The sequence below is a fragment of the Ovis aries genome, chromosome 7 (genome assembly GCF_016772045.2).
Source record: "Ovis aries strain OAR_USU_Benz2616 breed Rambouillet chromosome 7, ARS-UI_Ramb_v3.0, whole genome shotgun sequence".
Classification (NCBI taxonomy): Eukaryota; Metazoa; Chordata; class Mammalia; order Artiodactyla; family Bovidae; genus Ovis; species Ovis aries.
Window position 1 is genome coordinate 14,187,727 of NC_056060.1, and position 22,611 is coordinate 14,210,337.

At 39.8% G+C, this 22,611-nt stretch overlaps 1 protein-coding gene across 1 annotated transcript in view; it reads left to right on the top strand.

Annotated features, from left to right (window-relative positions):
* The window catches only part of IQCH (IQ motif containing H), a 160,236-nt gene that overhangs the window by 41,786 nt on the left and 95,839 nt on the right, over positions 1-22,611 (top strand). Inside the window, exons 7-8 of the mRNA XM_060418882.1 lie at positions 13,363-13,446; positions 17,560-17,735. Coding sequence (XP_060274865.1) covers positions 13,363-13,446; positions 17,560-17,735 — 260 coding nt within the window. The remainder of the gene's footprint in view (positions 1-13,362; positions 13,447-17,559; positions 17,736-22,611) is intronic.

The following is a 22,611-nucleotide window of genomic DNA, read 5'->3' on the forward strand; positions in this document are numbered from 1 at the left end:
CCATGCTTTTAGTGTCGACAAGCACAAAGTTATTATAAACTCAATTTCACAAATTTCTTCCCTCCTATACCCTACCTTCTGACTCTGCAGCCCCAAGCAGTCAGCCCTGCAGAAAAGCCTAATAGAAAACAAGCCTCCAAAGAGGTCAACTTATGAAAGTAACAGATAGTAATATAAATTGATTAATAAAATATAATTTTAAATGAAGCTGTCTTAAAATTCCAAAAAGAGATTGCTGAATATAAATTAAGTAGTAGTCAAGAAGATCCCCTGGAGAAGGAAATGGCAACCCACGCCAGTATTCTTGCCTGGGAAATCCCATGGACAGAGGGACCTGGTGGGTTACAGTCCATGGGGTGGCAAGAGTCTGGCACAACTTAAGGACTACACAACAACAAAAATAACCTGGACAGAAACTATAACTAGAAGACATTATTTTACATCTGATAGTAAAATTAGCTTTCTTCTAGATTACTCATGCTCAGTTTAAATACATACTAAATTTGAACATTTTCTTTATTGCAGTAATTTTTGCTTGTTAACAACATAATAATGCATTTTAGGTGAGCAAAAATGTTGCTAATCATGTGTTTTCTAAGAGATAAGAATAAGCTCAGGTATTTTTCTCAGCTGAGTATTTAAAAAGCCCAATTTCAAATTTTCACAGGAGAATAATACCTGGGCTTCGATCATATTGTGTTTGTTTCTAGAATTTATGCTTTAGGTCATGAAGTGACGGTGAGCATTGAACTGGATTTAAATAACTTAAACCGTCATCTGGTACCGATACCACAGGCATAGTTCTCAAACCATACCTCATTTTTTTTTAATGATTCCTTTCCTTCCTTATTAGTTGCTCAGTAGTGTCTGACTCTGCGACCCCATGGATGGTAGCCTTCCAGGCCCCTTTGTTCGTAGAGTTCTCCAGGCCAGAATACTGGAGTGGGTTGCCATTCCCTTATCCAGGGGATCTTCCTGACCCGGGGATCGAACCCGGCTCTCCTGCATTGCAGGCAGATTCTTTACTATCTGAGCTACCAATGATGATAACATACCTTTTTATTTTATACACTTCCCTGGGAGTACTTGAAGAAGATTTCAGCTGGCCACAACATGCCTACTTTGTCACCTGGAGACTGGAGACTTATCTACATAATTTGTGATCATAGAAGTATATGCAAGTGAAGCAATTTTTCTCTAAATACATGCCCCTCAATCTATTCAATATAGTCATTTAATTCCCATAATTGAGAGGGATTCACTATTCAAAATCAGTTGGTAGGTGTGTAGGATTCAGGTACATATTTAATACAAGTTGCAGCCTTGTCCTCTGTTACTATTTCCGTAGGAGACTTCTAATCAGATCTGGTGTGAAATTAGCCCCAGAAATAATTATACCATGTGCCAACCAATTGGGCTTGCACTAACTTATTTAAAACCCCCAAATGAAAGCTTAGTAGCTGATAACTGCATAATATATTACAGTTGTAGGCATTTGGTTATCTGTGGATGCAGTGTTGCACACACACGAGTAATTGCATTCTCCAGACCCTAATCGCACAAAGGATGGCCTCTCAGTAGTTTTGACCACAAAATATTTACCATGTATTTAAAAATCTATGGCTTGATGAGCATAAACACAATTATACACTGCAGAGCCATCACCTCTTTGAAAGACATGACTTGCTGTTGTATATTTTGGGAAGTACTCCCAGATGTAACAGAAAGTTTTAGCAATTTTTAACCAACAGGAGAGGTAGGATATTGTTGATTAATTGTTCAAAGAAACAGACTGGCTTTGTAATTTTATAAGATGATGAAAAGAAAGTAATCCTTTCCAGGTTATATAGTCTCATCTCTTAATTGGATATTGCACATTTTTATCATTTTTATTAATGAAATATAATTATAACAAAATAACCTACTATGGTTCATAGCAGGAATAGAATACTAGGGTCTATTTTAAGTAAAATCTATCAGTCAAGGTAAGTAAGAACTGCAATAAAGAATCCTAATTCCTCTAGAAAAATCAGAGGTCTAAATAAAACCTACAAACGAATTCTGCTTCCAGTTTCTTTGGCCAGGTTACTTCCTCTACTTTTAATTTAACCCCCGTGCTTCTTTATTACAGTGCATCACTTGCTGCTACTCTTTTTTTTTTTTAATTTTAGTTTTTTATTTTTTAAATTTTAAAATCTTTAATTCTTACATGCATTCCCAAACATGAACCCCCCTCCCACCTCCCTCCCCATAACAACTTTCTGGGTCATCCCCTTGCACCAGCCCCAAGCATGCTGCATCCTGCGTCAGACATGGACTGGCGATTCAATTCACATGAGAGTATACATGTTAGAATGTCATTCTCCCAAATCATCCCACCCTCTCCCTCTCCCTCTGAGTCCAAAAGTCCGTTATACACATCTGTGTCTCTTTCCCTGTCTTGCATACAGGGTCGTCATTGCCATCTTCCTAAATTCCATATATATGTGTTAGTATACTGTATTGGTGTTTTTCTTTCTGGCTTACTTCACTCTGTATAATCGGCTCCAGTTTCATCCATCTCATCAGAACTGATTCAAATGAATTCTTTTTAACAGCTGAGTAATACTCCATTGTGTATATGTACCACAGCTTTCTTATCCATTCATCTGCTGATGGACATCTAGGTTGTTTCCATGTCCTGGCTATTATAAACAGTGCTGTGATGAACATTGGGGTACATGTGTCTCTTTCAATTCTGGTTTCCTCGGTGTGTATACCCAGAAGTGGGATTGCTGGGTCATAAGGTAGTTCTATTTGCAATTTTTTAAGGCTGCTACTCTTAAGCTCACTGGCATTTTAAAATATGTTAACATTAAATGAGATGTGCCGAGTATGGGGTTCTGATACCGTGAACAGGTAAATGAGGCTGCTGCAACCAATTAAACTCCCAGTGATGACCATCCTCTGTCACTTCTCTTCCTCCTTTAAAATACAAATAGGGAATAATGTATTGAGGTGGGAATTCCCCTTTTCTCCACGTGATCTTTTATTTCATTGCCTATTTCATGGCAAAAAGGAATGTATATAGTTCAGCCTCATTTTTTTTCCATCTGTGCATTATTTCAGCAAATTATCCTTGAGGCTAACAGAATTCCTGATCTCCAAGATACTCCAGTCCATAAAATTATGGATCCTGTTACTGCAAGGCTTATGAAAATGTTCTTCTGTTGCTCTGTATTGTCACAAAAGCCTGAAAGATAGAGAAACTAACTTTTATGCACAACTGCTATATCCCAAATGCTCATGAGACAACTCCTTCCTAACCCCACTCCCGTTTCACCAGAAGGTAAGAACTGTGCTCACTTTCATTTGTGATCAGGTTTGGGACCAGAGCCCAGAGGAGTATATCTCAAATCACATTTTTACTGTGCCTCTGAGCACATTGACCCTTTTCTACTTTCCCACTTCAAGCTGGCGACTCAAAGACATGATACATTTCTTCTGCTTTCACCTCAGGGCTGGGAAATCAGGACTTTCAGTCAAATCTTTGCAGCCTTCACAGTGTATTTTGGCAAGAGGGATGGAATCCTCAGTTTAGTTATGATTCTGCCACACTAGATTTTTGAAACACATGTTCTGCCAAGATCTTCCAGACAGCGGTTCCCAGAAAATCCAGATCTTTGGGGATCAGGAATAAAATATGCTTAAAACTTTCAGATTTCTTCATAGCCCCAATTAAAATGAAAACACATTTCTATTCATCCATGTTGTACTCATCCAAGTAATCCACATCAACATGCATTCACTGGTTAGATCAGGGTTGGTCCCATGACCTTGTAATATTAAATGACCCATTTGGACTTGAGCTGTCTATCAGATGTTGTACCCTAAAATACAGAAACAGCATTCAAAGGGGTGTCAGGTGACATCAGCTCCTGGATTTTGATGAAATGATTAATATTAGGATATGGTTCAAAGAAGTCTTACTTATACTAAGATAAAATATATTTTTCATCTCATCATAAAAAATAATAAAATTTCTGCTCAGTGGTCCTCAAATTTACACTTGTAAAGACTATTGAAGACCCTAAAGAGTGTTGGTTTATGTGGGTTATATCTGTTTATATCTACCACATAAGGAACAAAAACTGAGATACTTTAAAAATAGTTTATATTAAAATAGCAATAGTAAGCACATTACCAATGTTAACCTAGGAAAACATATTTTTATTTTAAAAAGACCCTTTCTTTCCAAAAAAAAATTGGTGAGAAGAATGGCATTAGTTGACAAGTTTGCAAATCTCTTAATAGAAGGTAGTTAGGATTCTCCTGTCTATTTCGGCATCCAATACTGTTTTGGTTTAAGCATATGAAGAAAACCTGGCCTCACACAGATAAGTATTTGGAAAAGGGAGGAATATCATTTATATTTTATAGCCTTTTCAGATAACTGTGTAAACTCTACTTTGATTTTATATCAAAACTCAACAGTGATTATTTTTAAGATTTACTTTCAACGTGGAATCTGAAATCAATGAACTTATATTTTGTGGCGGGATAATATTGAAAAGGGGAAATGTCATCTTAGTATTATTTTGAAAAGAGTTTTATTTTATTTTTTAATATAAATTTATTTATTTTAATTGGAGGTTAATTACTTTACAATATTGTATTGGTTTTGCCATACATCAACATGAATCCGCCACAGATATACACGTGTTCCCCATCCTGAACACCCCTCCCTCCTCCCTCCCCATACCATCCCTCTGGGTTGTCTCAGTGCACCAGCCCCAAGCATCCAGTATCCTGCATCGAACCTGGACTGGCGATTTGTTTCGCATGTGATATTACACATGTTTCAATGCCATTCTCCCAAATCATCTCACCCTCTCCCTCTCCCACAGAGTCCAAAAGAGTGTTCTATACATCCGTGTCTCTTTTGCTGTCTCTCATACAGGGTTATCATTACCATCTTTCTAAATTCCATATATATGCGTTAGAGTTTTAACCTTCCAGGCCTCCTGTCCCCCAGGTCCCCAGACCACGCTTTGAGAATCACTGACTTTAGTTGCATACAGTGCTATGCCAGTCACTGACAAAAAGTTTGAATAAGAAAAAGTTTTCACTCTTGAGGAAAAGGCTTTTAGCACCATACAGAATCCATTTGGCCAGTTTGGTTTGAGAATGTTTTCAAAACTCAACGAAGATTTGAGTACCTCCTATGTTTCTTGTGTGTACCTCATCAAAAATGTCTCTAATTTCCCTCTGAAGGCCCCCAGAACAGTTTTTAATCTGTTTTTTGTTTGTTTGTTTTTGCTTTGTTTGTATTTTGGCTGCACTGGGTCTCTGTTGTGGTGCGTGGGCTTCCTCTAGTTGCAGAGCTGAGACTTCTCAAGCTGCAGCATGTGGCTGAGTTGCCTTGAAGCATATAGAATCTTAGTTCCCTGACCAGGAATCAAACATCCCCTGCAGTGGCAGGCAGATTCTTAACCACTGGACCCCAAGGGTAATCCCAACCCTCAGCTTTATTTTCATCACATTGGCACTAGATGGACCATACACATAACCCAGACAGGCCTCCTTCTTGCTGAATCTTATCTCCTACCTCAGTATCCTGTGCTTTCACACTTGCACAAGTAAGTAGAGTCAGGGTATAACCATAATGTCTAGATCACATTTCTCTAGATGACTGCAGGATGCTGATGTGCAATCATTTGTAAACTATGTTCCATGTTCCCTAAATTTTTATTATTAGAGTCCAAAGTTTCACTAATGTTTAACTTTTTATTAATTGGAACAATTCAAGACGATTTCTGTAATAATGCCACCCTCGCTCAGCTTGCATCTTATATGCTTTCTTGAGTGGAAGAGAAATGGATAGAGTTAAAGCTACTGCTTTTGTAACCCTGTGAATGCCCCTTGGAGTGTGTGATGCATTTGAACACTGCCTGTCATGGGTTTCCAAATGGGAAAAAGGTTGAGAACCACTGCTCCAGTTCATCAAACTGAGACATGGGTGACTCCCACCTCAGGTCAGAATGACGGGATGAATGACAACCATGTACTAACTGGAAATTTGTTATTAATCCCCTCTCTGCCTTAGGTACAATTGTACGGTATAGGACTTGGAGACAAAATAAAGTAGGAGTCAACCACAGAGTAATAAGCAGGGTTCAAGAATACTTGATCTCACTGCAACAGTAGGGGCCTGTCACAAAGGCACCCACAGTCCCGAGGAGTCACGGCCACTTAGCATGGCCTTGCTCATGTTCTTGGGTCTCTGCAGTTGCTGTGAAGGAAAAGTCAATCCTAGCAGGACCAGTTTACTGGGCTGCAAACAGGCAATTAGATTCATCTGATAGGAGTTTGTGTCGGGTGAAGACAGGGATGGGAAAGAAGATGAGGGCAGAAATTAAGATGGAGAAATGATAGCCAGTAACCGTTAATGGGCATCCTTGGTTCCATAGAAGATCAAAAGTATGGTAGTTGGAAAACTTCAGAGAGACAACACTCAGGTACCATTTTTCAATATGAAGCAGAGATAATAATATTTTGAGGAAAGATGGAATACTTTATCAAACTATGAATACTTTGCAGGTGATGAGTGTGGCATAAGGAAAGAATCTGTATTCTTCCCTATGGTGGTAAGGAAGAGGGTGCGTCCCTTTATGCCAGTGGTGTTTTATTCTATGCTGATAAGGACCTAGAGAAAGCTACAAATCCCACTTACCATTCCTTGAGTTCCCTAGAAATTCTCCAGATCACAGAACCCAACTTCATGAGTGTTGAAAGGAGAGGAGGGAGTGATGAAAACACAACAGAGAAAGGGCTAAGAATTTAAAAGACAGACTCTTTGAGTAGGCTCTTCAGGCACATTTCCTTGACTCATTTGATCGGGAGTATCACAGCATTCTTGTTCTGATGGAGCTTACAGTCTGGCTAACGGAGCCAGGGTGATGCAGGGGGAAGGAGTGATGTGCCACAAACAAGTAAGCCAGCAAACGAACGTGTAATGACAAAATGAGGAAAGGGATGAAGAGAGCGTGTGAGAGAATGACAGTAAGGGAAGACTGAGAACCTTCTTAGAAAAGGGAAGTCAGGTCCATCTGACAGCAATTAGGCTCGAGCAGCTCCATAAGCTAGAAGAGCAGTATTTTGATAGCCCAAGTAATTTGTGCATGTTATAATAATGATTTCCCTACATTTAAGTGGAGCTCCATTTGAGAATTTAAGTCTGGCTCAGCTGAGGTTAGGAAAAATAATAGTAACAACAATGATACTTACTGAATGCTTATTCTGAGCTCTAATTAGGGATCTCAATCACCCATCCCCCATCTTCCATTTAGAGGTGAAAGGAGTACGCTGTCTGGAGGGTGGTTCTTACTGGGAGTAAGGGAAAGTAGACAGTTGTAATAGTTTTCTCTTGCCCTCTGACCAGTCACCACAGCTTAGTGGTTGTTGTTTAGTCACTCCGTTGTGTCTGACTCTCTGCGACCCCATGGACTGCAGCCTGCCAGGCTTCCCTGCCCTTCACTATTCTCCCAGCCTTTGCTCAAACTCTTGTCCACTGAGTTGATGATGCCATCAACCATCTCATCCTCTGTCACCTGCTTCTCCTCCTACCCTCAATCTTTCCCAGCATCAGGGTCTTTTCCAATGAGTCGGCTCTTCACATCAGGCGGCCAAAGTACTGGAGCTTCAGCTACAGTATCAGTCCTTCCAATGAATATTCCGGACTCCTTTTCTTTAGGTTTGACCGGTTTGATCTGCTTGCAGTCCAAGGGACTCTCAAGACTCTTCTCCAGCACCACAGTTCAAAAACATCATGTGTTTGGTGCTCACCCCTCTTTATGGTCCAACTCTGACAACTGTGCATGACTATTGGAAAGCCATAGCTTTGACTCTGTGGACCATTGTCAGCAAAGTGATGTCTCTCCTTTTTAATACACTGTATAGGTTTGTCATAGCTTTTTCCTACAAGGAGCAACTGTCTTTTCATTTCATGACTGCAGTCACCATCTGCAGTGATTTTGGAGCCCAAGAAAATAAAATCTGTCACTCTCTCTACTTTTCTCCATCTATCCACCATGAAGTGATGGGACCAGAAAAAGAAATGCAAAAAAAAAAAAAAAAGGAAAAGAAATGCAAAAAAGAAAAATGGCTATCTGAGGAGGCCTTACAAGTAGCTGTGAAAAGAAGAGAAGCGAAAAGCAAAGGAGAAAAGGAAAGATATACCCATGTGAATACAGAGTTCCAAAGAATAGCAAGGAGAGATAAGAAAACTTTCCTCAGTGATCAGTGCAAAGAAACAGAGGAAAACAATAGAATGGGAAAGACTAGAGATCTCTTCAAGAAAATTAGAGACACCAAGGGAACACTTCATGCAAAGATGGGCTTAATAAAGGACAGAAATGGTATGGACCTAACAGAAGCAGAAGATATTAAGAAGAGGTGGCAAGGATACACAGAAGAAGTATGCAAAAAAGATCTTCATGACCCAGATAATCACGATGGTGTGATCACTCACGTAGAGCAGACATCCTGGAATGTGAAGTCAAGTGGGCCTTAGGAAGCATCATACGAACAAAGCTGGTGGAGGTGATGGATTTTCAGTTGAGCTATTTCAAATCCTAAAAGATGATGCTATGAAAGTGCTGCACTCAATATGCCAGCAAATTTGGAAAACTCAGCAGTGGCCACAGAACTGGAAAAGGTCAGTTCATTCCAATCTCAAAGAAAGGCAATGCCAAAGAATGTTCAACCTACTGCACAATTACACTCATCTCACACACTAGTGAAGTAATGCTCAAAATTCTCCAAGCCAGGCTTCAGCGATATATGAACCGTGAACTTCAAGATGTTCAAGCTGGTTTTAGAAAAGACAGAGGAACCAGAGATCAAATTGCCAACATCCACTGGATCATCAAGAGAGTTCTAGAAGAACATCTATTTCTGCTTTACTGACTATGTCAAAGCCTTTGATTGTGTGGATCACAATAAACTATGGAAAATTCTGAAAGAGATAGGAATACCAGACCACCTGACCTGCCTCTTGAGAAATCTGTATGCAGGTCAGGAAGCAAGAGTTAGAACTGGACATGGAACAACAGACTGGTTCCAAATAGGAAAAGGAGTACATCAAGGCTGTATGTTGTCTCCCTGCTTATTTAACTTATATGCAGAGTACATCATGAGGAACACTGGGCTGGAAGAAGCACAAGCTGGAATCAAGGTTGCTGGGAGAAATATCAATAACCTCAGATATGCAGATGACACCACCCTTATGGCAGAAAGTGAAGAGGAACTAAAAAGCCTCTTGATGAAATTGAAAGAGGAGAATGAAAAAGTTGGCTTAAAGCTCAACATTCAGAAAACGAAGATCATGGCATCTGGCCCCATCACTTCATGGGAAACAGATGGGGAAACAGTGTCAGACTTTATTTTGGGGGGCTCTGAAATCACTACAGATGGTGACTGCAGCCTTGAAATTAAAAGACTCCTTGGAAGAAAAGTTATGACTAAACTAGACAGCATATTAAAAAGCAGAGATATTACTTGTCAACAAAGGTCCATCTTGTCAAGGCTATGATTTTTCCAGTAGTCATGCATGGATGTGAGAACTGGACTATAAAGAAAGCTGAGCACCAAAGAATTGATGCTTTTGAACTGTGATGTTGGAGAAGACTCTTGAGAGTCCTTTGCACTGCACGGAGATCCAACCAGTTCATCATAAAGGAAATCACTCCTGAATGTTCATTGGAAGGACTGATGTTAAAGCTGAAACTCCAATACTTTGGCCACCTGATGCAAAGAGCTGATCGTTTTAAAAGATCCTGATGCTGGGAAAGATTGAAGGCAGGAGGAGAAGGGGACAACAGAGGATGAGATGGTTGGATGGCATCACCGACTCAAAGGACATGAATTTGAGTGAACTCCAGGAGTCGGTGATCGACAGGGAGGCCTGGCATGCTGCAGTCCATGGGGTCGCAAAGAGTCGGACCCAACTGAGCAACTGAAGTGAACTGAACTGATGGGACCATATCCCATGATCTTAGTTTTTAGAATGTTGAGTTTTAAGCCAGTTTTTTCACTCTGCTCTTTCAGCTTCATCAAGAGGCTGTTTAGTTCCTCTTTGCTTTCTGCCATAAGGGTGGTGTCATCTGCACATCTGAGGTTATTGATATTTCTCCAAGCAATCTTGATTCCAGCTTGTGCTTCATCCAGCCCAGTGTTCCTCATGATGTACTCTGCATATAAGTTAAATAAGCAGGGTGACAATATACAGCCTTGACTTACTCCTTTCCCAATCTGGAACCAGTCTGTTTTTCCATAACTGGTCCTAACTGTTGCTTCTTGACCTGCATACAGATTTCTCAAGAGGCAGGTAAGGTCGTCTGGTATTCCCATATTTTTAAGAATTTTTACAGTCATTGTTTCCACAGCTTACTGGCTAAAACAAGCAACAAGCAACAGATCATTCCACATGGGCAAGATACAATGCAAGGCACATTGCCATCATGCCTTGCTTCATAGTAATAATTTGTTGCTTCATAGTAATAATTCTGTAGTTGAGAAGTGTGAAAGGAGCTAAAATCAAGGTGTGGGCAGGGCTGCATTTGCTCGGAGGCTGTAGGGAAGGATTTGTTTTCTGACCCTTTCCAGCTTCTGGAGGCCACCCACCATGGAATGAGCAAGGAAGGCCCATGGCCCGCTTCCTCCATCTTTAAAGGCAGCAATGTGGCTTCTCCATGCCTTTCTTCTGTAGTCACCTGTTCTAGTTTTTAGGTCCTTGTGATGGCATTGGGTCCAGCCAAATAATCTGAGAAAATCTCCGTATTTTAAGGTCAGCTGATTCGAAATCTTTATTCCATTTGCAGCTTTATTTCCCCTTTGCCATGTAACCGAGCATGTTCCCAGGTTCTGGGGATTAGCACAGGGACAGCTTTGGAGGCCATTATTCTGCCTGACAGAGCAACTGAAAACAAAAGTGAGAAAACTGGCAAGAGCTCTTTGCCCCTCTGGCGTTCTCTCCTCACGCTGGGGGTCTTGTCTTCTCTCTCGCTTGACACAAGCATATTTGTCACAAGAGTTAAAGATGTGGTATCTGAACTATATAATAATTTGTAAGTTTATGTTACCTTGGGAAAGAGACAAGGGCCTTTCCCAAGTTTCCTTATCTGTAATGAAGAAGGTTGAAGTAGAAGGGTTCTCAAAACTCCTCTGGTGTTTCTAGTTGCATATCCATGAGTTCGCAGATTGTATTCCAGAGTGTGATGTTTCATTGCCACTGGCCATGTCTGCTGAACTCCTCAGGTCCACAACATCGGTTCTGACAGTTTCCTGGTTAAGTCACTATTGTATTTAATATATGCTGCCCACATCCATGAGGTCTTTTCACCCCGTGTCAACATGTGTACTTTGTGGATGTACAAAACGTAAGAATAAATCTGACTTTTTAAAAAATCGACTCCTAACTTCTGCTCTGCTGATGGCAATGTGCCTTGCATTGTATCTTGCCCATGTGGAATGATCTGTTGCTTGTGGCAGAATTTGTTTTTGCTGTTACAAGCTTTGGAAGTCCTCATACCTTGTAATTTTAAAATACCTTCTGCTTACACAGTAACTTACAGTTTACAAAATATTTTCCTATCAGTTGCTCCATATGACCCTCTGTAGCAATGCCCTGAGATTGTTAATATACAGTTCTGTAATATGGGTGTATTTGTAGGGTTAACTGAGTACACATTTTGTGATAATCCTGCATGACACTCTATATGCTCCTTGATCAGGGTCACAAAGGTACTGAATAATCTGTTGGAAAACTGACCTCAAGTAATTGATTGAAACAGGGACTTACTCACATGCTGCATATGTGGCAAGAACGTGATCAGACATCCTTTATATTTTAAATTGGACATCATTTTAATGAGCCATCTCACACTGCCTTTTATCTTTACTTTGGAAAGGAAATGCATTCGTAGAATGCTCTCAGGCACTTTTCTTAATCATACTTTATTCTCTAGGCATTTTCCTGCCTTCTTATAGTCTTGATAGATGATATTCACAATACATCTTCCTAAACATTTATCTGAGTATAGACAGAATTATACATATGCAAAATCCCAAGAGTGACATTATTGCAACTGCACGTCAAGGTGGCATTGTTTGTAGCTGTCTATATTAACTTTCATGTGTGGACGAGTTCTCCAAATTATTTTAGAAATTAATACTTTTTCAAAAATAATTCAAACAGCCCTCTTGTCCTTCTGCCTTTTTAGTTCTTAAGCTCATCTGCAAATAGCTAAAGGGAGACTTTTAGATGAATTGTAAACTCATTTAATTTCCAGACGTTGTCTAGTGTTTAAACACTAACATCAAAGCAAAGAGCCAATTATCAGAGTTCATTTGATCTGAAGCCCTGTTGCCTGAATTGCTATAGTTTTCCTTATGCTGAAAAGGAAATCTGTCACGTCTCGAAGATGTAGTATTTAAACTCACTTTATCTACAGCAGTTTAACTTGAAACATGTGTTTGGGCTCACTAACCACAAGGAGGCATTGAAGCATCTCTTCAAAATGTGAAAAGCAATTTTATTATTATTTTTAAAGTTACACCTACAGTTGCTGAATTTTGTATAAACAAATATGCATATTTGTGAGTGTGCATGCCTTTTAAGTTCGTGTTTTGATCCACTTTTTAATTTTAACCCCTGAAGTAGCAGGAATTTTTTCCTGCTGTAGAAGATTTTGGGACAATAATTCACATGCCTTCTGCCGTTCCAATGGACACCAAAGAAATGGTGGGGCTTTCACTGGTACTGACAAAGTACCTACATTAACCTCTATTGCCCTTTAAAGTTAAAGTTCTTTTGACTGTGTGAGCAGAAGCATATCTCTTTAGTATTTAGAGTTATTTAAATACATAGTTGCAACAGCAAGGGTTTTGTCTGAAATCTGAGTATCAGTTGAGAATGATTCCAGGACATACTTCAAAATGTCACATCAGATGCATGGGTTAAAAAGGTAAAATATTTTTAAAATCTGGGCATAATGTTCTTACGTGCTCTTTTGAACATTCGTGTTAAATTGCCAAAATTTCCCCATATTTCTGTGATCCTAATTCCCAGCAGCTTTGTTGGTATTGAAAAATATGAGCCTCTCTGTTGCAGAATATGCTGCCTAGCACATCCTCCATCCTCCAGAATAATGCTTAATCCCTCGAGGAGCAAGGACCTTATTGTTAGGAGTTGGACTGTTTCTGTAAGATGCTTCAGAGATGATTCCTTTCTGGAAATGTGGACCGTGACACTGAAATCCTCATGTGCCACTTTACCATATCGACTTGCTCTTTCTGAACTTTGACATCTGGTTTGCCTTTTAGGTTATTCCCAGCCTGTGCGACAAAATATTGCCGATTTCAACACACAGCAGAACACGCAGCTGGGGAGGCTGTGTGACATCTTAGGTATAGTAAATACTTTTACTCAAATGGCTCTTCAGGATGTTTATCAATGAATGTTGATTAAATGTGTTTGTTTTTACTCTACAAAGAAAAGGCTTGTACTTTTCTTTGAAAAGTTCTACTTGTAGGGGAATTGAATGTTTCATTTTAAAGAACATATGTATAGTGAAGTCAGCTTGAATAAATGAGTGACATTTTAACCAATATACTTGGATAATATTCTAATTCTCTTTGCTGCAGGATTGAATAAGGATTTCTCTCCTATAGCCCCAACTCTTCTTCTTTTACCGAATCTGGCAGTGAAGAAAGTCAACATTTTATATCTGTGTCAATATTGTCTATTATGAGGAATGAGTGGAAGGTATCAGAACTGTGGTTTTGCGCATTGTGTTTTCATTATAAGAATAAGAGGGGAATGAAGATAGATTTAAAAGAAGCTTCTATTTAAATATATATCATCTGGTTACGAGAAAACAGAAAGTGCCTAGTGAAGGGAATTCTTAGAAACACAGACTTTGAGTGATAGAGACATCTTTGTAAAAGTCGAGTTCTGGTACTGGTTTGGTCAGTTTTAAATCAGACACCACCCTGGGGCCCAGAAAGAAGGATACAAGAATGTTATGGCTTTGTTTGACACTGTTTGAAATGAGGTTCAATGAATAAAAGTTTCAAAGCCTAAGCAATAATATTGAATCAGTATGGGAGATCCTGGCCAGAAATTCAGGGTTAAACAAAAACTAGCCTTTTTAAAAAAAAAATAAGTTTCCAAGTAAGAACTTCTTAGTATTGCTAAAATATAATCGCTTTGGCCCTTATTTAAGCAAAACAAGGAAGAATTTTAAATTATCAGTGACCAATTTAGCTGGCTCCCTGGAATGACATACTTTACATGATTCATATATATTTCAGCATCATTATTATTTTATAAATGCCATTTGGTAACAAAAATACATCAGTACTAGAAATTTACAGTGTCCTAAAATAATAATAGGGTAATTGCTTTAATCTATTATCTAGGCACTAATATTGTTTTTCAGCCTTACAAAAATTATTTTAATGACTTAAGATTGATTTGTTGGTTCTGAGCTATTTCAACTAAAAACCTGACTGGGTGGAAACCACTGAAGTGCAGCAGAGGGCAGGCCTTGCTCTAATTTATTTGATTAATTTTTTTCTTTAGCTTTTTATATACCCTTCTGTATATTTATAGTCCAAACCATCACCAAAGAATTTCTTTACAAAGGATTCTCTTTATTAGAGAAAACTTAAACATATTAGGCTTCTATTTTAAATAACTCAATAATTCAGCCTATGTCTACCTGCAATGGAAATGTGCTAATATGAACCTTTCTGAGAGATTGGAACCAAATGCCTTTTCTTTGTATACCATCTTCATGACATAGCAATGCAATCCTAAAACCCCTTCAAGAGAAGTAATAAAAGTTTAGAGATAAATGAGAAGATAGGAAAAGTACTTGCTTATGAAGTAAAAAATATAAAGAAACTAGGAAAACAAGTGGTAATTTGTGGAAGAATCAATGATTTCATTTTTTAAATTCTGTTAATTCCTAGTAAAGGGTGTTGATTTTTCTGCTTATTCGGGGGAAACAAAGGTAATCTGATCATACGTTAAGACTTGTTCAGATATTGGCTGTAAAGTCAGGGTATCAGGTGGGAGACCTCAGTGGCTAATGTTTTCAACTTCTAGATGAGTTTAAGCAAGAGAGTGACTGATACTGACTATTGACTAGCAATCAAAACAATTTCATCTTCTCATTAAGTCCTTTCCAAAATCACCAATTAATTTTGAATATTTGTCGATCCACAATCAAACTGGATAATACTGGATGTTACTGTTAGTGATATAACATTCCTTTGCCCAAAATGAGCAGGAAAGGTAAAATTAACAACATGATTTCTTATTATCTGTAACCCAGAAATTTCTTCCCAAGAAAAATTTAGTTTTCTTGCGCTATGGAATCTTTATTATTTTTGTTGTTTGTTTTTGTGTCCTCTTTTTATACTTAAAAACCCCCACTAGTTTGGTTTTAAAAACCACTAGTTTGATAAGATACTAGACATTTATTGAAAACAAGATTTGTGATTACTAATTTGATCATTCAACAGTTGAATACAAGTTTTGTAACTGGTGTCTCCTCGGTTAATTGATTTTGAGGCTCATGTGGCAATGTGCTTTCGACATTAAGTAGGAGCCACTTAAGTATTTACATTTATGGAGCACTTACTCTGGGCCCACCTCTGGTCCAGTTCAGAAGATACTGCTTCTAGCCACAAAATGCTCTTTTCCAGAACAAATTTCTCCCGCATGCTGTGAATCTCACTATCATGTATGACTTTCAACTTCCTGAGTCTCTCCATTCTCCCAGATCCCTTTGGTCAACTCACAAATATTTATTGAGTGACTCCTGCACAGTTGACATTGTACCAGGGCATGGGGGATTTCTTTTAAAAGCATACACCTTACCTTTAAAGAGTTTGGAGAGACAAAATCAAAGGATTTGGAACAAGATGGAACAGCAGAGGACACTACTTCATCGTGTTGCATCTTCAGGCACTGATGGAAAGGAGCGCGAGTGTGGAGGGCGAGGTGTAGACTCACTGTTAGCTGGCCCGGTCGGGGTGGATTTAGGGGCAGATTGGCACGTCTGTATTGTTAGTTGAGCCCTTATGATGTGCTGGATAGTGCACCAGGTGTGTTATGTGTGTGTGTACATGTGTGTGTGTGTGTGTGTGTGTTCTTTCATTTCATACTCTCCCAAACTCTGTGCCCTGGGTGATTTGATTCTCTATTTACAAAGGAGGAAACCAATGCTTAGAAAGATTAAATAATGTACCCCAGCCCGCATGCAGCTGAGCAAGAATTTAATCAGTCTGTGCTCTGTATACTCTGCCAAACTGAACAGAAGAGTCTTAACATCCTCCCCTCTCCACCCTGCTTGATGAAGGAGACACTTTACAGTGCTTCCTCCCCTGACCTTTCCTGGGCACTTGTTCTGCATGTCCCGTGGATCTACCACCCTCCACCATGTTTTAGGGCTGTCCAGACACAACTGAGTGACTTCACTTTCACTTTTCACTTTCATGCATTGGAGAAGGAAATGGCAACCCACTCCAGTGCTCTTGCCTGGAGAATCCCAGGGACGGGGGAGCCTGGTGGGCTGCCGTCTATGGGGTCGCATAAAGTTGGACACGACTGAAGTGACTTAGCAGCAGCAGCAGTACATGTGAAATGTGGCTTCTCACAGGCAACATCTCAGTTGCTTTGATTCCTGTATTTCCTTTCATGTCTAGCAAAGTGCTTTGTCCCTAGTGATCAGTCAATTATTTTACGAATGAATGAGTGACTCCATTGGCTGCTGATTTCCTGTCCATACTCACTAAAATATTCTGCAGCCTGGAGTGGGTAATCTCATTTCACTATTCCATTTGGATGGGAAATTTAATTAGGATTTCTTTCTATGCACATAATAAGAAGCACATCTTAAGAAGGAGAACAGTTAAATTAAGATAGTGTTTCCCTTAAACCAAGAATCACTAGATGTCCTATTTAAGTAATATAGTCCTCTTTGGGAATGGAGAAAGGAAAAGGTTGCTTTCCTGAAATAATCATTGCTATGGTCATAATCAGACCATTTATTTGGATAGAACAATCCCAAGTCCAAGCAGAATAAGAAATTGCAATTTCATCAGCTTTCCAAAGTTAATAGCTTGGTTTTATAATTTACTAAAGTTAATGGGATGAATTTTAAAAGCAGTATGCAGTTCCCATTGAGGTTAATGGGAGTTTGGGGGCTAAATCCCTATGTATTTATTTGAAAATACAATTCCATGGTATCTCTCAGTTCTCCTTCTGAAGGAATCATCGTGTATACTTTTTGGTAATGGTGTTGTCTTTTTTTTTTTTTTAAGAGAAATGCTAAAGTTTAAAAAGTCCAGTTGAATTGCTAGGATCTGTGCAAAACCAATCTAAATTAACTTGAATGTGGCTTTTCGATATGCTCTTTATTTTAAACTGCACAACATCAATCCGATGCCAGAGTTCGTAATGTCATTTACCTTTATACCAGTAATTAACATTGCGCCTGTTGTTTTCAGATGCCAAAGTGAGCGTCATCTACATCTGCTCCCATCGAATGAATGACGAGTTACTGCTGTATTACAATAAAATCCTGAGTCTACAGGCAGCTGTCAAATCGGGGAACCTTGAGGACAGAAGTGACCTGCGGGACAGGTTCAAAATTATCACCCCTGAAGCTATAAACATCTTCACTGTGAGTTTGTCTTCTAATTACTACAGCTTCAGGGATGCAGTAAAATTAAATTGGAAATTTTATAACTTGCAACGCTCTGGTACACATCAGTGAAATATTATTGCAAGTTTAACAGCTTTACTGATTAGACTACTAGTTGGACTGTAGGAAATAAATATCCCAGCTTAACTTGCAGACTTGACTGAGCTACTGCTGCCCGGTCTCTCTGTAGCTGAAGCCTAATTGTAGCTATTGGGTTGTACCATCAAGCAGGTGAATTTATAACATCTACGGTTGCTTTTTCTTAATTTTGTGTGGAGAACACCAAGGCAGAGAAAGGCTGGGGCCTGCCTGTGGTCACAAGCCTAGTTAGGGACAGCCTTTAGATCAAGGCCTCTGTTTTCTGATTTCCAAACTAGTATTCCTTGTTACAGACATCCCTGGTGGCTCAGTGGTAAAGAATCTGCCTGCCAAGCAGGAGACACAAGTTTGATCCCTGGGTCCGGAAGATCCCCTGGAGAATGAAATGACAACCCATTCCAGTATTCTTGGCTGGGAAATCCCATGGGCAGAGGACCCTGGTGGGGTAGAGTCCACGGGGTCGCAAAAGAGTTGGACACAACTTAGTGACTAAAAACAAGAACAAATTCCTTGTGATTCCATGGGTTTTTTCCCTCCAGGGGAATTTGGTCTTATATACTGTATCACATGATTCGTCATGAACAAGGTTCAGATTTTTTTTTTAACTTTTTTAGAAACGGATTTTTAATGAGTGGAATGCATTCTGAGTGGAATCTTATCCCTAGACAAGAACTTTTGGGAAATTCATGGAAACATGATGGCAGCGTTTTTAGAATAAGGCAGTGCAAGAGATGGCATGAAATGAATTTCTCCATGTTTTAGCAAGAATTTAAGCTTTCCATGGTAAACAATCAATGTTTTAATACTTAATAGTCTATATACTTTTGAGGAGTGTCTGAATTTGCTGATAAAGATAACTTTCTTCATTCACAAGTGCAATGCACCCAAATCAACTGTCAATCATCAGAGAAACCAATTGCATTGTTCATGTAGGAAGTACTATCGATGTATTGGGTTCCTACCCATTGACACTTCAGATGCGTGATTTGACCAAAATCGTGGGGAGGGGGCAGTGGGATCAAGGGATGCTATAGCATTTCTACTCTGCTTGCGTACTCAGCGAATTTTACTCTTCTACCAAATGGGCACCTGGTGCGAAGAGCTGACTTATTGGCAAAGATCCTGATGCTGGGGAAGACTGAAGGCAAAAGGAGAAGAGGGTTGCAGAGGATGAGATGGCTGGATGACATCACTGACTCAATGGACATGAATTTGAGTAAATTCTGGGAGACAGTGAATCACCAGGTAGCCTAATGTTCTGCAGTTCATGGGGGTCACAAACAGTCAGACATGACTTGGCGAGACTGAACAACAACAACCACCAAAATGAGGATTTTGCTTTTTCATAATAGGATACCTCAATATTCCCATGAGAGCTCTCTGCCTAGCTCTATTTCATTGGCATCACTTGGCTGTGGAAGAGGTAGCAAGGGCAGGAGCAAGAAGAGAAAAAGGGCCACTTTTGCCACTTACATATAATCTTAGAAACTTCCCAATATCTCCATCAATGCAAGGATTGCTTTGGTGCTTCCTAGTTATTCCCTATCCTCAATGTCAGAGTTACTGTGGATATTGGGAAGCAAGAAGGAAAAGAACTACCATTCAGTTCAGTTCAGTCGCTCAGTCATGTCCAACTCTTTGTGACCCCATGAATCGCAGCACGCCAGGCCTCGCTGTCCATCACCAACTCCTGGACTTCACTCAGACTCATGTCCATCGAGTCAGTGATGCCATCCAGCCATCTCATCTTCTGTCGTCCCCTTCTCCTCCTTCCCCCAATCCCTTCCAGCATCAGAGTCTTTTCCAATGAGTCAACTCTTCACATGAGGTGGCCAAAGTACTGGAGTTTCAGCCTCAGCATCAGTCCTTCCAAAGAAATCCCAGGGCTGATCTCCTTCAGAATGGACTGGTTGGATCTCCTTGCAGTCCAAGGGACTCTAAAGAGTCTTCTCCAACACCACAGTTCAAAAGCATCAATTCTTCAGCCCTCAGCCTTCTTCACAGTCCAACTCTCACATCCATACATGACCACAGGAAAAACCATAGCTTTGACTAGACAGACCTTAGTCAGCAAAGTAATGTCTCTGTTTTTGAATATGCTATCTAGGTTGGTCATAACTTTTCTTCCAAGGAGTAAGCGTCTTTTAATTTCATGGCTGAAATCACCATCTGCAGTGATTTTGGAGCCCCCCAAAATAAAGTTTGACACTGTTTCCACTGTTTCCCCATCTATTTCCTATGAAGTGATGGGATGAGATGCCATGATCGTTTTCTGAATGTTGAGCTTTAAGCCAAGTTTTTCACTCTCCACTTTCACTTTCATCAAGAGGCTTTTTAGTTCCTCTTCACTTTCTGCCATAATGGTGGTGTCATCTGCATATCTGAGGTTATTGATATTTCTCCCGGCAATCTTGATTCCAGCTTGTGTTTCTTCCAGTCCAGCGTTTCTCATGATGTACTCTGCATATAATTTAAATAAGCAGGGTGACAATATACAGCCTTGACGGACTCCTTTTCCTATTTGGAACCAGTCTGTTGTTCCATGTCCAGTTCTAACTATTGCTTCCTGACCTGCATATAGATTTCTCAAGAAGCAGGTCAGGTGGTCTGGTATTCCCATCTCTTTCAGAATTTTCCACAGTTTATTGTGATCCACACAGTCAAAGGCTTTGGCATAGTCAATAAAGCAGAAATAGATGTTTTCCTGGAACTCTCTTGCTTTTTTTATGATCCACAGATGTTGGCAATTTGATCTCTGGTTCCTCTGCCTTTTCTAAAACCAGCTTGAACATCAGGGAGTTCACGGTTCACGTATTGCTGAAGCCTGGCTTGGAGAATTTTGAGCATAACTTTACTAGCATGTGAGATGAGTGCAATTGTGCGGTAGTTTGAGCATTCTTTGGCATTGCCTTTCTTTGAGACTGGAATGAAAACTGACCTTTTCCAGTCCTGTGGCCACTGCTGAGTTTTCCAAATTTGCTGGCATATTGAGTGCAGCCCTTTCACAGCATCATCTTTCAGGATTTGAAGTAGCTCAACTGGAATACCATCACCTCCACTAGCTTTGTTCGTAGTGATGCTTTCTATGGCTCACTTGACTTCACATTCCAGGATGTCTGGCTCTAGATGAGTGATCACACCATCATGATTATCTTGGTTGTGAATATCTTTTTTGTACAGTTCTTCTATGTATTCTTGCCACCTCGTCTTAATATCTTCTGCTTCTGTTAGGTCCAGACCATTTCTGTCCTTTATTAAGCCCATCTTTGCATGAAATGTTTACTTGGTATCTCTAATTTTCTTGAAGAGATCTCTAGTCTTTCCCATTCTGTTGTTTTCCTCTATTTCTTTGCATTGATCGCTAAAGAAGGCTTTCTTATCTCTTCTTGCTATTCTTTGGAACTCTGCATTCAGATGGGTATATCTTTCCTTTTCTCCTTTGCTTTTGCCTCTCTTCTTTTCACAGCTATTTGTAAGGCCTCCCCAGACAGCCATTTTGCTTTTTTCATTTCTTTTCCATGGGGATGGTCTTGATCCCTATCTCCTGTACAATGTCACGAATCTCTGTCCATAGTTCATCAGACACTCTATCTATCAGATCTAGTCCCTTAAATCTGTTTCTCACTTCCACTGTATAATCATAAGGGATTTGCTTTAGGTCATACCTGAATGGTCTAGCAGTTTTCCTACTTTCTTCAATTTGAATCTGAATTTGGTAATAAGGAGTTCATGATCTGAGCCACAGTCAGCTCCTGGTCTTGTATAGAGCTTCTCCATCTTTGGCTGCAAAGAATATAATCAGTCTGATTTCGGTGTTGACCATCTGGTGATGTCTATGTGTAGAGTCTTCTCTTGTGTTGCTGGAAGAGGGTGTTTGCTATGACCAGTGCATTTTCTTGGCAAAACTCTATTAGTCTTTGCCCTGCTTCATTCCGCATTCCAAGGCCAAATTTGCCTGTTACTCCAGATTTCTCTTGACTTCCTACTTTTGCATTCCAGTCCCCTATAATGAAAAGAACATCTTTTTTGGGTGTTAGTTCTAAAAGGTCTTGTAGGTCTTCATAGAACCATTCAACTTCAGCTTCTTCAGCATTACTGGTTGGGGCATAGACTTGGATTACTGTGACATTGAATGGTTTGCCTTGGAAACGAACAGAGATCATTCTGTCGTTTTGAGATTGCATCTAAGTACTGCATTTCGGACTCTTTTGTTGACCATGATGGCTACTCCATTTCTTCTGAGGGATTCCTGCCCGCGGTAGTAGATATAATGGTCATCTGAGTTAAATTCACCCATTCTAGTCCATTTTAGTTCGCTGATTTCTAGAATGTCGACATTCACCCTTGCCATCAGTTGTTTGACCACTTCCAATTTGCCTTGATTCATGGACCTGATATTCCAGGTTCCTATGCAATATTGCTCTTTACAGCATCGGACCTTGCTTCTATCACCAGTCACATCCACAGCTGGGTATTGTTTTTGCTTTGGCTCCATCCCTTCATTCTTTCTGGAGTTATTTATCCACTGATCTCCAGTAGCATGTTGAGCACCTACTAACCTGGGGAGTTTCTCTTTCAGTATCCTATCATTTTGCCTTTTCATACTGTTCATGGGGTTCTAAAGGCAAGAATACTGAAGTGGTTTGCCATTTCCTTCTGCAGTGGACCACATTCCTGGACACGGACAGGATTGACAGATTGATAGCTCTTTCTCAATTCCGTGGTGGTGCATGGACATTCTTGGTGGAGTGATTTG